The sequence below is a fragment of the Anomaloglossus baeobatrachus genome, chromosome 7 (assembly GCF_048569485.1).
Source record: "Anomaloglossus baeobatrachus isolate aAnoBae1 chromosome 7, aAnoBae1.hap1, whole genome shotgun sequence".
In the NCBI taxonomy this organism is placed as follows: domain Eukaryota; kingdom Metazoa; phylum Chordata; class Amphibia; order Anura; family Aromobatidae; genus Anomaloglossus; species Anomaloglossus baeobatrachus.
In genome coordinates this window covers 23,180,416-23,193,572 of record NC_134359.1, presented here as the reverse complement: position 1 = coordinate 23,193,572, position 13,157 = coordinate 23,180,416, and the positions used below count along the sequence as shown (strand labels likewise).

At 46.4% G+C, this 13,157-nt stretch overlaps 1 protein-coding gene across 1 annotated transcript in view; it reads left to right on the top strand.

Annotated features, from left to right (window-relative positions):
• Positions 1-1,596: 1,596 nt before the first annotated feature.
• The window catches only part of DARS1 (aspartyl-tRNA synthetase 1), a 102,061-nt gene continuing 90,500 nt past the window's right edge, over positions 1,597-13,157 (top strand). The window contains exon 1 of the mRNA XM_075317159.1: positions 1,597-1,716. Coding sequence (XP_075173274.1) covers positions 1,694-1,716 — 23 coding nt within the window. The 5' untranslated portion in view covers positions 1,597-1,693. The remainder of the gene's footprint in view (positions 1,717-13,157) is intronic.

Sequence of the window (13,157 nt, the reverse complement as noted above, 5' to 3'; positions counted from 1 at the left end):
ATTTGAATACAAAAAGGTACCAATTTATAAAGTCTTTATTTTGGTCAGAAAGGGGGCACAAGAACAATAGGAACATTGCTAGAATGCAGCCCAGGAGCTGCAGAGGGGGAATCTTTTAGGTTTAAAGCTAAATTTCTGATGACAGGTTCCCTTTAAAAATTTGAATCCCACCCCTGCTTACTAGAAAGCAGCAGCGTGCAAGATATTATACAGCAGCACAGAGCATTGTAGCTGTGAATCCAGCTTTGGAGTGAGCTAAAGCACTGGAAACCAGCAGATTCTGTGTGTGTTCTTCGCTATTATTCTCCCTCCTCCTCTGGTGGCCACTTATCTCCTTTTCTTGAAAGAAATTGCTCCCTGAAAATTTGAATGGGACTGACCCTGTGATCCAATTCATCATCACTGAAAACCCCTGACTATATAAACTATAAGGCTCTATTGTTACATCATCCAGAAAAGCATCCACACCCTCTGCCATGTCGCCCTGACAGTGACCGATGTGACGATGCCACCGCAGGATTCGGGGGCAGAAGTGGGGAATATCGTTGGCAGCCATCTATGGATGAGATTGTGCCTTCTTCTTCCTGTTCTCTCATCAGGGATGGCTCCGGATGTATACAAGCCTTCGGGCCACAGAGTCCCAATACGCCGCTCTTCGCTTTCTATCTTTATTCCTTTACTTCCATGAGCTAAAACCTTTATTTTTATTTTTCGGGAGGCAGAGGTGTATCAAAGCTTGTTTTTGTGTTACCAGCTATAGTTTTTATAATGTTGGTTTTATCGTCCATAAAACATTTTGATTTCTTTTTAGTCCTTTCTCTCGGAGCGATTCTGCTATTTACATTTTTTTTCTTTAGTTTGGTGGTCACCGTATGGTTTTAAAGGAAATCAACCCCTCCACCCCCAAACCATATATTTGGATATTCAAGTATATGAAATGTAAATCCACCACCTTTATATTTTCTCTCTGTTGCTGTATTCCCTAGAAGTTAGCCTTTAATTCACATGCAAATGAGGCATTAAGTGCTCTGGGTGTGGCAGAGCACTTCCCGAGGTTGTTTCCCTCTTTTGCTTGATTGATAACTTACTGTCAGTATAAGGTCAGGTATCAGACAAGGAAATCAGAAAGTGAGTGATCAATAAAGCCAAAGAGGATGGAGCTGAGCGGGGAATCAATCTTGGGAAAGCACTTAAAGGGGTATTCCCAACTCCAAGATCCTAGTCCAATATGTAGTAATAATAATATTAGTAAATACCTCCAATTACAAATGTAGTATAGTTCTCCTGATATAGCCATGTCTCTTACCTCATGTGCAGGGCATTGCAGCTTAGGTCTCCATGGTTACATACACCCATAGTGATAGTTGCTCGTGGCCCAAAACTATTTGAGACCCCACAGCAGCAGTGTCACTTTACAGTACAAAGTAAAACTTCTGCAATAGTTGTATAAAGATGGAAGAGAACTAGGTGACATTCATCCTCCTCATCTTTTACTGTATCACAGGCGGAACCTTCTCCTCCCGGAACCCGACCGCTCCCTTCTTGTTCCCGCCCGAGACGCCTCTGGTTACACTCACCCATAGACTGTTGCGTGTCCCCGCGAATTCCTTCCCACTTTCGGTCCCGTGCACGCTGGTCGCCGGCTGTTTGGGTCTCTCTGACACCTGAGATATCGGCCATTCCCGTCATCGCCATGACCAAGGAGGAGAATAAGGGGTGAGATGCGCCGGCTGTTCACACTCTGCCGGCATTATTCCAGCAGTAGAGCAAGAGTTAAATGTCACGTGTGTGTTGCATCAGACTTTCTGGCTTTTGTGCTGGGGGGACCTGTCAGCCCCCGGGGCATGCTGGGGCTTGTAGTTCTGTGACAACTTGCTGGAGAACAGTACAGACACAGTGCTTGGTTGTCACAGGACATCAATCACTGTAATTAAAGCCAAAAGTGACCCCAGCCCCCTCATAATAATAATTTATTCATTTATATAGCGCTATTCCCTCATAGCAGAGCGTGGGCAGCATAACAGGGGCTTGCCTCCTACCACTGTGCCAACATGTACGCGTGCTGTAGATGCAGAATCCGACCCCCCCCCCCCACACCAGCTCCAAAACTAATTCAGACCCCCACACCAGCCCCGAAACTAATTCAGACCCCCACACCAGCCCCGAAACTAATTCAGACCCCCACACCAGCCCCGAAACTAATTCAGACCCCACACCAGCCCCTAAATTCAAACCCCACACCAGCCCCTAAATTAATTCAGACCCCCACACCAGCCCCAAAACTAATTCACACCCCACAGAAACCCCAAAACTAATTCAGACCCCCACACCAGCCCTGAAATTAATTCAGACCCCCACACCAGCCCTGAAATTAATTCAGACCCCACACCAGCCCCGAAATTAATTCAGACCCCCACACCAGCCCCGAAATTAATTCAGACCCCCACACCAGCCCTGAAATTAATTCAGACCCCCACACCAGCCCTGAAATTAATTCAGACCCCCACACCAGCCCCAAAACTAATTCACACCCCACAGAAACCCCAAAACTAATTCAGACCCCCACACCAGCCCTGAAATTAATTCAGACCCCCACACCAGCCCTGAAATTAATTCAGACCCCCACACCAGCCCTGAAATTAATTCAGACCCCACACCAGCCCCGAAATTAATTCAGACCCCCACACCAGCCCCGAAATTAATTCAGACCCCCACACCAGCCCCGAAATTAATTCAGACCCCCACACCAGCCCTGAAATTAATTCAGACCCCCACACCAGCCCTGAAATTAATTCAGACCCCCACACCAGCCCTGAAATTAATTCAGACCCCCACACCAGCCCCGAAATTAATTCAGACCCCACACCAGCCCCGAAATTAATTCAGACCCCACACCAGCCCCGAAATTAATTCAGACCCCCACACCAGCCCCGAAATTAATTCAGACCCCCACACCAGCCCCGAAATTAATTCAGACCCCACACCAGCCCTGAAATTAATTCAGACCCCCACACCAGCCCTGAAATTAATTCAGACCCCCACACCAGCCCTGAAATTAATTCAGACCCCCACACCAGCCCTGAAATTAATTCAGACCCCACACCAGCCCTGAAATTAATTCAGACCCCACACCAGCCCCGAAATTAATTCAGACCCCACACCAGCCCCGAAATTAATTCAGACCCCACACCAGCCCCGAAATTAATTCAGACTCCACACCAGCCCCGAAATTAATTCAGACCCCCACACCAGCCCCGAAATTAATTCAGACCCCCACACCAGCCCCGAAATTAATTCAGACCCCCACACCAGCCCCGAAATTAATTCAGACCCCCACACCAGCCCCGAAATTAATTCAGACCCCCACACCAGCCCCGAAATTAATTCAGACCCCCACACCAGCCCCGAAATTAATTCAGACCCCACACCAGCCCTGAAATTAATTCAGACCCCACACCAGCCCCGAAATTAATTCAGACCCCCACACCAGCCCCGAAATTAATTCAGACCCCCACACCAGCCCCGAAATTAATTCAGACCCCACACCAGCCCCGAAATTAATTCAGACCCCACACCAGCCCCGAAATTAATTCAGACCCCCACACCAGCCCCGAAATTAATTCAGACCCCCACACCAGCCCCGAAATTAATTCAGACCCCACACCAGCCCCGAAATTAATTCAGACCCCACACCAGCCCCGAAACTGATTTAGACCCCCACACCAGCTCATATAATTAATTTGGACCCTAAACCAGTCATTAGACACCTGATCAGTTTCTCTGCTCATTCAGACCCTCTGTCTCAGGGCTCGCTCACACTTGCATATAAAAAAGGTCCAATTTTCATCCCACAAAATTGTCCAAGTGAAACCTGTTTGGTATTCCCTATGTTATGTGAGTGTGTGATTATTTTCTCTTCTAGCATCTGTGTGATGGACGGTTTTTTTCTCAGCAGCTATTATTCTTCAATCATTTACATGTTCTCTGCTACAAAATGCTGATGTGTCCGTAAAAACCGGACGCCATACAGATGAGATGTTCCATCCGTGTGACAGCCGTTTTCTTTCTCACACTTGTAGACTTGCATTGGTGAGCCTCGGTCGTTTTACTCGTCCACTCGCCCCACGCTGACATATGTTTCCTATAGCCGAGGAAAAACTCACAGATCTGCTCCGCCTCATTGAGTGACGGGTGCGAGTGTAATCCGATTCATTGCAATTGTCCATTTTTTTACACAAGTGTGAGCTCTAAATGTCACCGCACACTGGTCATCGTCGGAACTGTGCCCAGTGCTTGCGGTGCTTGTACCCCAGACGTCTGGTTCCCTGGGGACCAGTTCAGTCCGGGGTCCACCTCAATACCCCAAACCTCATACAGTGAAGATCTGTTTAATATATATATATATATATATATATATATATATATATTAATTAATCTCTGAAATATCTGTTAATCCAGAATATTTAATGCCAGATTAAGTAATTTTTTTTTCAGTGAAAGCTCCTTTTTAAATATTGTAGCCAAGTCGTCCCAATGTAGCAATGCAGATGGTGCAATCTTATTGCACAATCCCCCGGCCACGTGCAGAGCGGGCGCCATCACTGTGATCCGTGTACGTGGCCGCTCCCCAGGCCTGATTGACAGTCACATGTGCTGCCTTCATCCCTGGCACAGAGTTGTGGTGGGCAGCGACACTTCTCCGGCTCATTAGTCTTTATATGACTGACAGGCCTCCCTGGTTACATTCCAGGGGTCTCTGTATTATCCCTTCCCCCGCTGGGTTTGGTCTTTATTTAAGGATGGAGACAGCAGTGACAGCTCTGAGGACGAGGCCCCGAGAAGTGAGGCCTGACAGACAGGTGCCATGTAGGAGCTGGTTATAATTATATGTGCCGCCATACTGAGTGATACCATATAAATACATAATACCGCCTTAAAGTCAGACAGTCACCAGTCAAGGTCTGTTCCGGTAATTCTTAGTTTTCGGTTTGTAGGAAAGCTGGGTGACAACCAATATGGCCGCCAATACCGCTCACACCCAAGTCGCTGCCTGTACTTCCTAGTATTGGTTTTTGTTTTTATGTTTTTTTTTGTTGTTTTTTTTTTTGGGGGGGGGGGCATTTTTACTTTTTTTTTATTTTTATTTTCTTTTAATTTAATAAATCAGTGTTGCAATTTACTAAGATACTTTTGAATGGGAACATTTGCCGGCCTTATATTAGTTTTCTGGTGTGGAATGTTGCAACATTTGATGCAAACATTTTTCAACTTTCTGTTCTTTTGTACCAGCGCATTTATTTCTCATAAAAACGGGAAAGGGCTTAGCAAACGAGACGGCAAAATTCCCAAAGCCAGAATTTTGGAACCTGGAAACCGGACCATCGCGAGGACAGCATCGGGGACTCATCACAGTTCCCAATGAACCCGTGAAGTCACCGTCCTAACACCCGCTGTAGCGCGGGTGTCACGGGGGTGTCATTAGAGTTCATTGGGAACTCTAATGACCACCTGGATGTCCCTGCACACACTGCTTGCTTTGTGAATACTCACCTGTCCCCGCGGTGCTGTCCTCGGCTGTGCTGTCCGGCACTGAAGTCCCCCGCGATGCTCCGGCTTCCAGGTTCTGAGTGCGGTGAATAATCAATGAATATAATGAGCGGCGGTCAGGAGCGGGAGACAGCAGAGCCGAAGAAAACAGCGCTGGATACAGGTAAATATAGAATATCTTTTTACTTCAAAGACCCGTGTTTTCTCCGGTACGTGTCACACGTATGCAAACGCAGATGTCACACACGTGACACCAGTATGACCAAGACCACAACCATGTGTGTGACTTGTACCTGATTAAACACGGACATCTGAAACCGGCCTTACTATTGCAAGATCTCTGCTTGCTGTCAGTGAGTGGAAATATTCCTCACACACAGTTCGGCTATGTTCACACGCTACATTTTTATTTACAGCTGAAAGTTCGGAGCAGAGACTGAGCTGATATTTAATGTGTAAGTAGAAATCTGCAGCTTATTGTGCAGGATTTGGTGCAGGTTTTACTACTGGGGGGCATCTTCTAGCAAATAATTTGCCTGTGTAGATTGGCACAATCATTCCTGAAACACTACATTGAAGTTGCAGAGCATTTCATCCTGCGGCGGGCTCTGCTCCCTCTGTGTGACGCAGGTGCAGGCTCATGTTCGGGGGTGATCAGAGATTGGGGCGCTGTGGTTTGGAGCAGGTTTGTGTACAGACGAGACCCTCATCTTCCTCCTCCTCTGCTGAGACTTTTGTTGTGTCCCCGCCATCGTCATCACATCCACACCTGTGTCGTCTGTTGGCGGGGGGCTTCAGGTTGGCATGACGTGCTCTGCGGGGGTTAATCTGCTCCATCACCAGACTGCAGGCGGGATGTGCCTCCTTCATACTCGCTGTGGTTTGTGCCGGGTGTCGTCTGTTTCGGGGTTATGTCAGTATGGCTCCCATCATAGCTCACTCTCTAGCAGACAGATGATTGCAAAATCATCCTGATTAACCCCTTCTGTCACCCTGACATAATGCACGAAGGCACCTGGGTCAGAAATCTGCAATCAATGGCGGTAATATCCAGCCACAGGGATCGGGATCCCCACGCTCCCTGTAGACAGCCTTAGAACAAAATTGTCCGGGCACAATGCAAATCTGTGTGAACAGCGCCACAGACCATAATGTGTACGCCTGTATCTGCAAATTGCAGAGATGTGAACGAGGCCTTCAGCACACACTCAAATCTTCCACTTCTTTTTTTGCCATGAATCAGAGGAAAATCTGCCACAAAATCCTCATGTCAGATTTATCGCAGATTTGCTAAAGATTTCGCCCTACTGCATTGCAAAGAGGAAAATCTGCTGCAAAAATCTGCAGCATAAGATTGTGCTTCCATGCTGGGATTTGTAGTCCCATAAGTGGAGTTCCATTCGTTGCAGGCACAACCTTACTAAAGACTTGCAGTGGCTGTTTTTCCCATTGTGGCTTGTATTGTCGTGTGCCCTAAATCTTGATCACAATGAAAAGTTCTACAACTCCTTGTTAAAGAGCCATGCTTGCTGTCATTGAATAGAAACCAACTCCAGCTGAAATCTTGTCGCCTTATACAGCCGCTGGATTGTTAGGGCTCGTGCGCACGTAGCGTAATTACATGCATTTACGCTGCGTATAACACTGCAGTGTAAATGCATGCGTCCTGCGTCCCCTGCACAGTCTATGTAGATTGTGCATGATACGTGCGCACGATGCTTTTATGAATGCAGCAATTTGGATGCTAAAATTTTGACCCAAATCCGTGAGTTCATAAAATGAGCATGTCAATTATTCCGTGCGTTCTGGATACAGCTCCCGCTCTGTCTATGGCGGGGGCAGCAGCCAGAGCGCATGAAATCGTCTTTTTTTTTTTTTACAAAAAAATTGCATCCATTATGCAGTGTTTTTGCAGCGATTTGACGCGCACATGTACTGACAAATCGCTGCAGAAGATTCAGCAGTTAGGCTAGGTTCACATTTCCGTTATTTTAAATCAGTCAGGTCCGTCATTGCGACTGAGCGACAGATCCGTCGTTTTTTAGATGTCAACTGACGCAACGGATGTGTTATTTCACAGGATTCCGTTCACAGGAATCCTGTGAAAAAACAGATCCGTCGCATCCGTTACATCCGCTGTGCGTCCATTTTTTGACGGATCCGTCATGATCAGTTTGTGTTTGGGACAGCCCAGTGGGTGTTCCAAACATGCTGGGCATGCTCAGTAGAGCATGACGGAATCCAGCACCATAGACAAACATTACGAGCGTGACAGACTGCAACGGATTCCTGCGCGGTGCGTTAATTTTGACAACCCAAAAAATGTTACATTCTGCGTCGTTTCCGCCCGGCGGTCAGTCCAAAAACGACTGACTGCGGCACAGCGGATGCAACGCAAGGTCATCAGTCGCAATCCGCCACTAATACAAGTCTATGGGAAACAACGGAATCCGCCAAACGGATTCCGTTGTTTACCAGAGCCGGTGATTGTGACTGATACAAATTGACGGAAATGTGAACCTAGCCTTACATGCGCATGAGCCCTTACATTGTATCAGTCCAGGGGAGAACGGTCAACTTGAATCCAAAACAGATGGAATATTGTGATACATTGTAACTAGTGTGGAGTGGATACATCTAGATAATGTTATGTTCATTTACTAATGATGAACTGCACTATGTAAAATTGTAATAAATAATTTAACCCTGCGTCATCAGACCGGTCATAGAAAAGTAGAAAACAGAACCTCAGATTAGTAAATTGATTTTGAATGTCTTCATTTGTGACGCTCTGCACTGTATTGTCTTCTGGAATTAGGTGCCGGACTGTCAGATGTTCTGGATTACAGGACGCTGGATTCCCCCCAGTAATTATTCTCCTTTCATTCTTATAAATAAAGGAAGTGTCAGTCGAGATCTGACATCATTTTCGTGGTGTGACCCAGAGCCGGCGGGTACAACCGCCACAGAGGGCACCAGAAGCCGCCACGTCTGCGGGAAGCATCGTCCTGTAGACACTTTTGATGAGGCCGCTACGTTGTTGACCCCGTCGTCTACATTCCTCTCCGCTTAGAAATAAAGATAATGGTTTGCGCTTGTGGGGGTCTTAATTCAAATGATTTCCCCCATCATAAGAGGCCATTATAGGCCATACAGTGTATTGCAGCGCTCTCCGAATTAAATATAAGTGTTGTAGCCCCTTTAAACGGCTGTTTGTTGACACCCCACTGGGTCTTATAGTGAACCCCTATACTACTCAGAGACTGTCCATTTTAAAAGGCTAGTTAATCCCCGTAGTAGCTTTAATGGCCTAAATCAGGGTCACCATCCAACTTTCCTAGAGTTCTGAATGGCAGTCCTGTATAAGTGTAATAGAATATGGAGGAAGTAGATGTGTCAACCAAAGGTCTCGGAAAGCTGGGTTACAACCCCCTGTTATCTGTACTCTGAACATATTCGTTTCCACCCAGCTTTACTGTAAAGTAGGTGGGCTTCTCAGGGTCTAGGAAAGCTGGGAGGCAGCCGCTGTGTGAGCTGAATAGTATCCTAGGAGTTGACACTCAGTTTACATGGAGTCCTCAATAGCAAATATTCCTGATTTTGTTGTAGTATAGAAGTAGAGAAGAGAGTTGTGTTATTAAATTGAGCAGGACAACCCCAGTGCGAGCTTCACCCAGCTTTCCCGAAGCCCTGAATGTATACATTGGCCTTGTCTTGCAATATTGTAGAAGCAAAGGAAGCAGATGAGCCATCAAGGAGTCTTGGCGAAAACTGCATGTCAAACTCCATGGATGCTAGAATTGATTCCACCCATCTTTTCTGAAACCCTGAGTGACCAATCTACCAGGTCGTGCAGTAATATGTGAGTAGAGGAAGCAGGTGTACCACTCGAGTCCTGGAAATCTGGGTGACTATGACTGTGGAAACTGTAATGACTTAGATATGGGTTACCACCCAGCTTTTCTGAAGCCCTGAATGGCACCTTGTGCTGGTCAGGCAGTAATATGTGGGTGATGAGGCCGGTGAGCCATTGAGGAGTTTTGGAAAGTTGGGTGACGCCGCCAATATGTGCTCTCTATATTGGTAACCACCCAGCTTTTCTGGAGTCCTGCCTGGCGGTGGGTTGAGGAATTGCTCTATATTTACGTTGCCGTTTCCTGTGGTTTCCAGTGCAGTCTTGCTGGTGTGTACTGGTATGGCACGTGTTCAGTACCCGGTGTGCCCGTTGCATCCTTCATGTGTAGCGCTGTGAAGTTGGCGGCTGTCTGTCAGCTGCGTGGGTCACATCGCGTTCTGTATCTCATGGTTTCCAGGATGTGGTGAGATTTGTGTTGTGTTTACATGCTGCGGTGCCCGTCAGCTGTCGTATCACCCTGAAAAATATCGTCACCCAAAAAGTTGTACTTCTTGTGTTTTGGTTTTTTTTTTTCCACAAATGTATCAGATGTTCTGGATTATCCAACAATAAATGTATTATTATGTAGAATTAAGTGCAAAGTATATAAATATAAAAAACATTTATACTGCTTTATCCTAATATTTAAAGGGGCCATCAGCTCTTGCATCAGGAGCAATTTATTTTTACCAAAATGCATGGATTTTAGACTAAAAAAAAAATGTTTGCAATTGGAATTCATTAAAAATGTTGCACCATTTACCTTCTGTAGCCTCCGATCTATTGCTGGCTGCAAAATGAGTTAACTGAGAATCCGCCAGTGAGCTGAGGAGTTTGTATCTATTTTATCTGTCTTTTTCTGACCTCCTCTCAGCTCATAAATCAGCGCAAGAGATTCAGTAAGGCTGAGATCAAATGGATATATTTCATTGTCCATAATGCCCAGGTGGACAGTGGGTCGCCTGACCCGAACATACAGCCTCATATGTGTTTATTAGGCTCTATGTTCTGGTCGGCCCGGGCATTGCCGTTCCCTATACGGGTTGATATGTATATGTCCGTGTGAACCCAGGATAAAAGAATACACATTTCCTGTAAGAAGCAGCTCCCTGAGAGACTTCTTGTTAACTCCATCTGCAGCCAACAATGTGCAAAGAGCCTGGTAAACCCAAAAGGTAAAACTTTTTTTTTTTTTTTTTTTTTTTTTTTTTTTTTTTATTTATTTATTTAATTTAGTTTAATTAAACCTATTTGAAAAACATAATTTTGGGGCCCAAATAGAAGCATTTAAAGGGAACCTTTCACCAGAATTTTCGCTATTAAACTAAAAGAATCCCCTTCAGCTCCTGGGCTGCATTCTATAAAGGTGCATCTTGTTACTGGCCCACCTTTCAGACCTAAATAACTTTATAAAATATTACCTTTTGCTATGGTAATGAGGTTTGCTGGCCCCGGGGGCGGGCTGTATTTTGTCTGTTTCCCCCCATCCTGCCTCTGTTCGCCGTCCCCCAGTGTTCATGTACATAGATGAGGCCGCCGCCCTCATCTTCCGCAGTGCTTCGGGAGTATCGCGCATACGCAGTGGCACTATCGCAGGACTGAGCGCCGGTGATGTTATTGCGCAGGCGCGAGATTATGGTCATCCAAGTACCCGTCCATAATCTCGTGCCCACGCTTTTACCTCTACCGTTAGGCGCTTGCGCTGGCCATTGCTTATTTTTATCATCCCCGTTACCTATTACCCATCTTTTCTATCGAAAACAGCACTCAGTCCAGCGATGGTGCCACTGCGCATGCGCGAGACTTCCGGAGCACTGCGGAAGATGAGGGCGGCGGCCTCAACTATGTAAATGAACACTGGGGGATGGCGAACAGCGGCAGGAGGGGGGGGGGGTAACAGATGAAATACAGCCCGCCCCCTGGGGCGGCACGGTGGCTCAGTGGTTAGCACTGCAGCCTTGCAGCGCTGGGGTCCTGGGTTCGAATCCCACCAAGGACAATATCTGCAAGGAGTTTGTATGTTCTCCCCGTGTTTGCGTGGGTTTCCTCCAGGTTCTCCGGTTTTCCTCCCACACTCCAAAGACATACAAATAGGGAATTTAGATTGTGAGCCCCAATGGGGACAGCGTTCCTGATGTATGTGAAGCTCTGCAGAATATGTTAGCGCTATATAAAAATAAAGATTTATTTTATTTTTATTTTAAGGTAATATTTTATAAAGTTGTTATGAGGTCTGAAAGGGGGGCCAGTAGCAAGATTCACCTTTATAGAATACAGCCCAGAAGCTGCAGAAGGGGATTCTTTTAGCTTAATAGCAAAAATTCTTTAAAAATCCCTTAAAAAAAGTTCCCAAACTTGTCCATATCTCTTAAAGGGACTCTGTCCAGACATTTTTTTTCTTATGAAACTATAGGTACGGCTCTGCCCTAATAAAAGTGACACTATTTTTGTAGCGATCCGATGTGCCAGACCCAAGAAATAAAGTGTACAAGCCGTATGCGAATCAGACTGGAAAGGCCCTGGGGGCGTGTCAGGCTGCTTCTAAGTGCACTGACACGCCCCCAGTGCACTTAGCGGTCTGATTTGCATGCGGTTTCTACACTCGATTTCTCGGGTCTGGCACATCAGATCTCTACAAAAAAGGTGTCATTTTTATTGGGGTGAAAGTGTCTGTACAACCATGCGGCTGAAATCCTGCACAGACCTCATACCTCTCATCTAAATGACAGTTTTCTGGAATTGTATCCACTCCAGGCAATCCGCAGCTCAGTTTGCCTTCGCTGATACATTGCAACAAAGTATTGTAACTCCAGCAGAGGTCAAAACAAAGAAGCCGCATTACTTCTACTGATGGAAAAGCTGCAGATGAGCTGCACTGAATTGCAATTTTTGCAGTTTTTCAGTTTCTGGATATAAATTATAACGTTTCCAGTCACTGACAGCAAGCAGGAATTGTAACACAAGCATATAATAAAGTTTCCGGATTCCTTATCACACAGCGATTAGGCCTTGTCTACATTAGACTGCACTGTCCCTTTGGTCGCCCAGTTTGCTGCTCTGCTAAGTTCCAGTTTCTCATTTATCTCGCCCCTCTGACGCTGCGCACACAGTCTGGAGGAGCGGTGTCCGTTAGTGCTGCCACCCTCCTTCGCTCCAGGCTGCCATGGGAACCTGGCGTAACGGGCGTCATTGTGAGTAAATATTTGAGCTCATTTGCATCCGTGGAGAGAGCGTCCATTGTGTTGATGAAGTGCAGCGAGCGCGGACCTCCCATATCGCAGCATGGAGACAGATGGATTTAGCGGTCGCGGCTCGACTACTCTTCACGGGGGCTTATTTCATTGTGCGGGGGCCAGGAATATGCCGAGCTCAGGCTTTTACTGCGAGTAGTCATCCGCCACTTGGGGTCACTTACTTTTCTGGAAGGAGGGGGTAATAAATATCAACTCAATCAGCAGTGAGTCTATCAGGACTGTAATGAGACCTATTAGGAAAAAGCGGCACAAACAGGCGACGCGCTGCACCAGGGGGTCCCTGCATCCGTCCATTTAAACAGCCTATTCCCCTAAAATCCATCCCCAGTAGAAGTGAATTCAGATAAGGCAGATTTTACCTGAATATTTGCTCTCGGAAAATCCGCAGCAGATTACAGAGCGGTGAATGTGAATGGAGCTGATCTACAGTATTCAGGAGAGGCCACGATTGGTGTTATGGC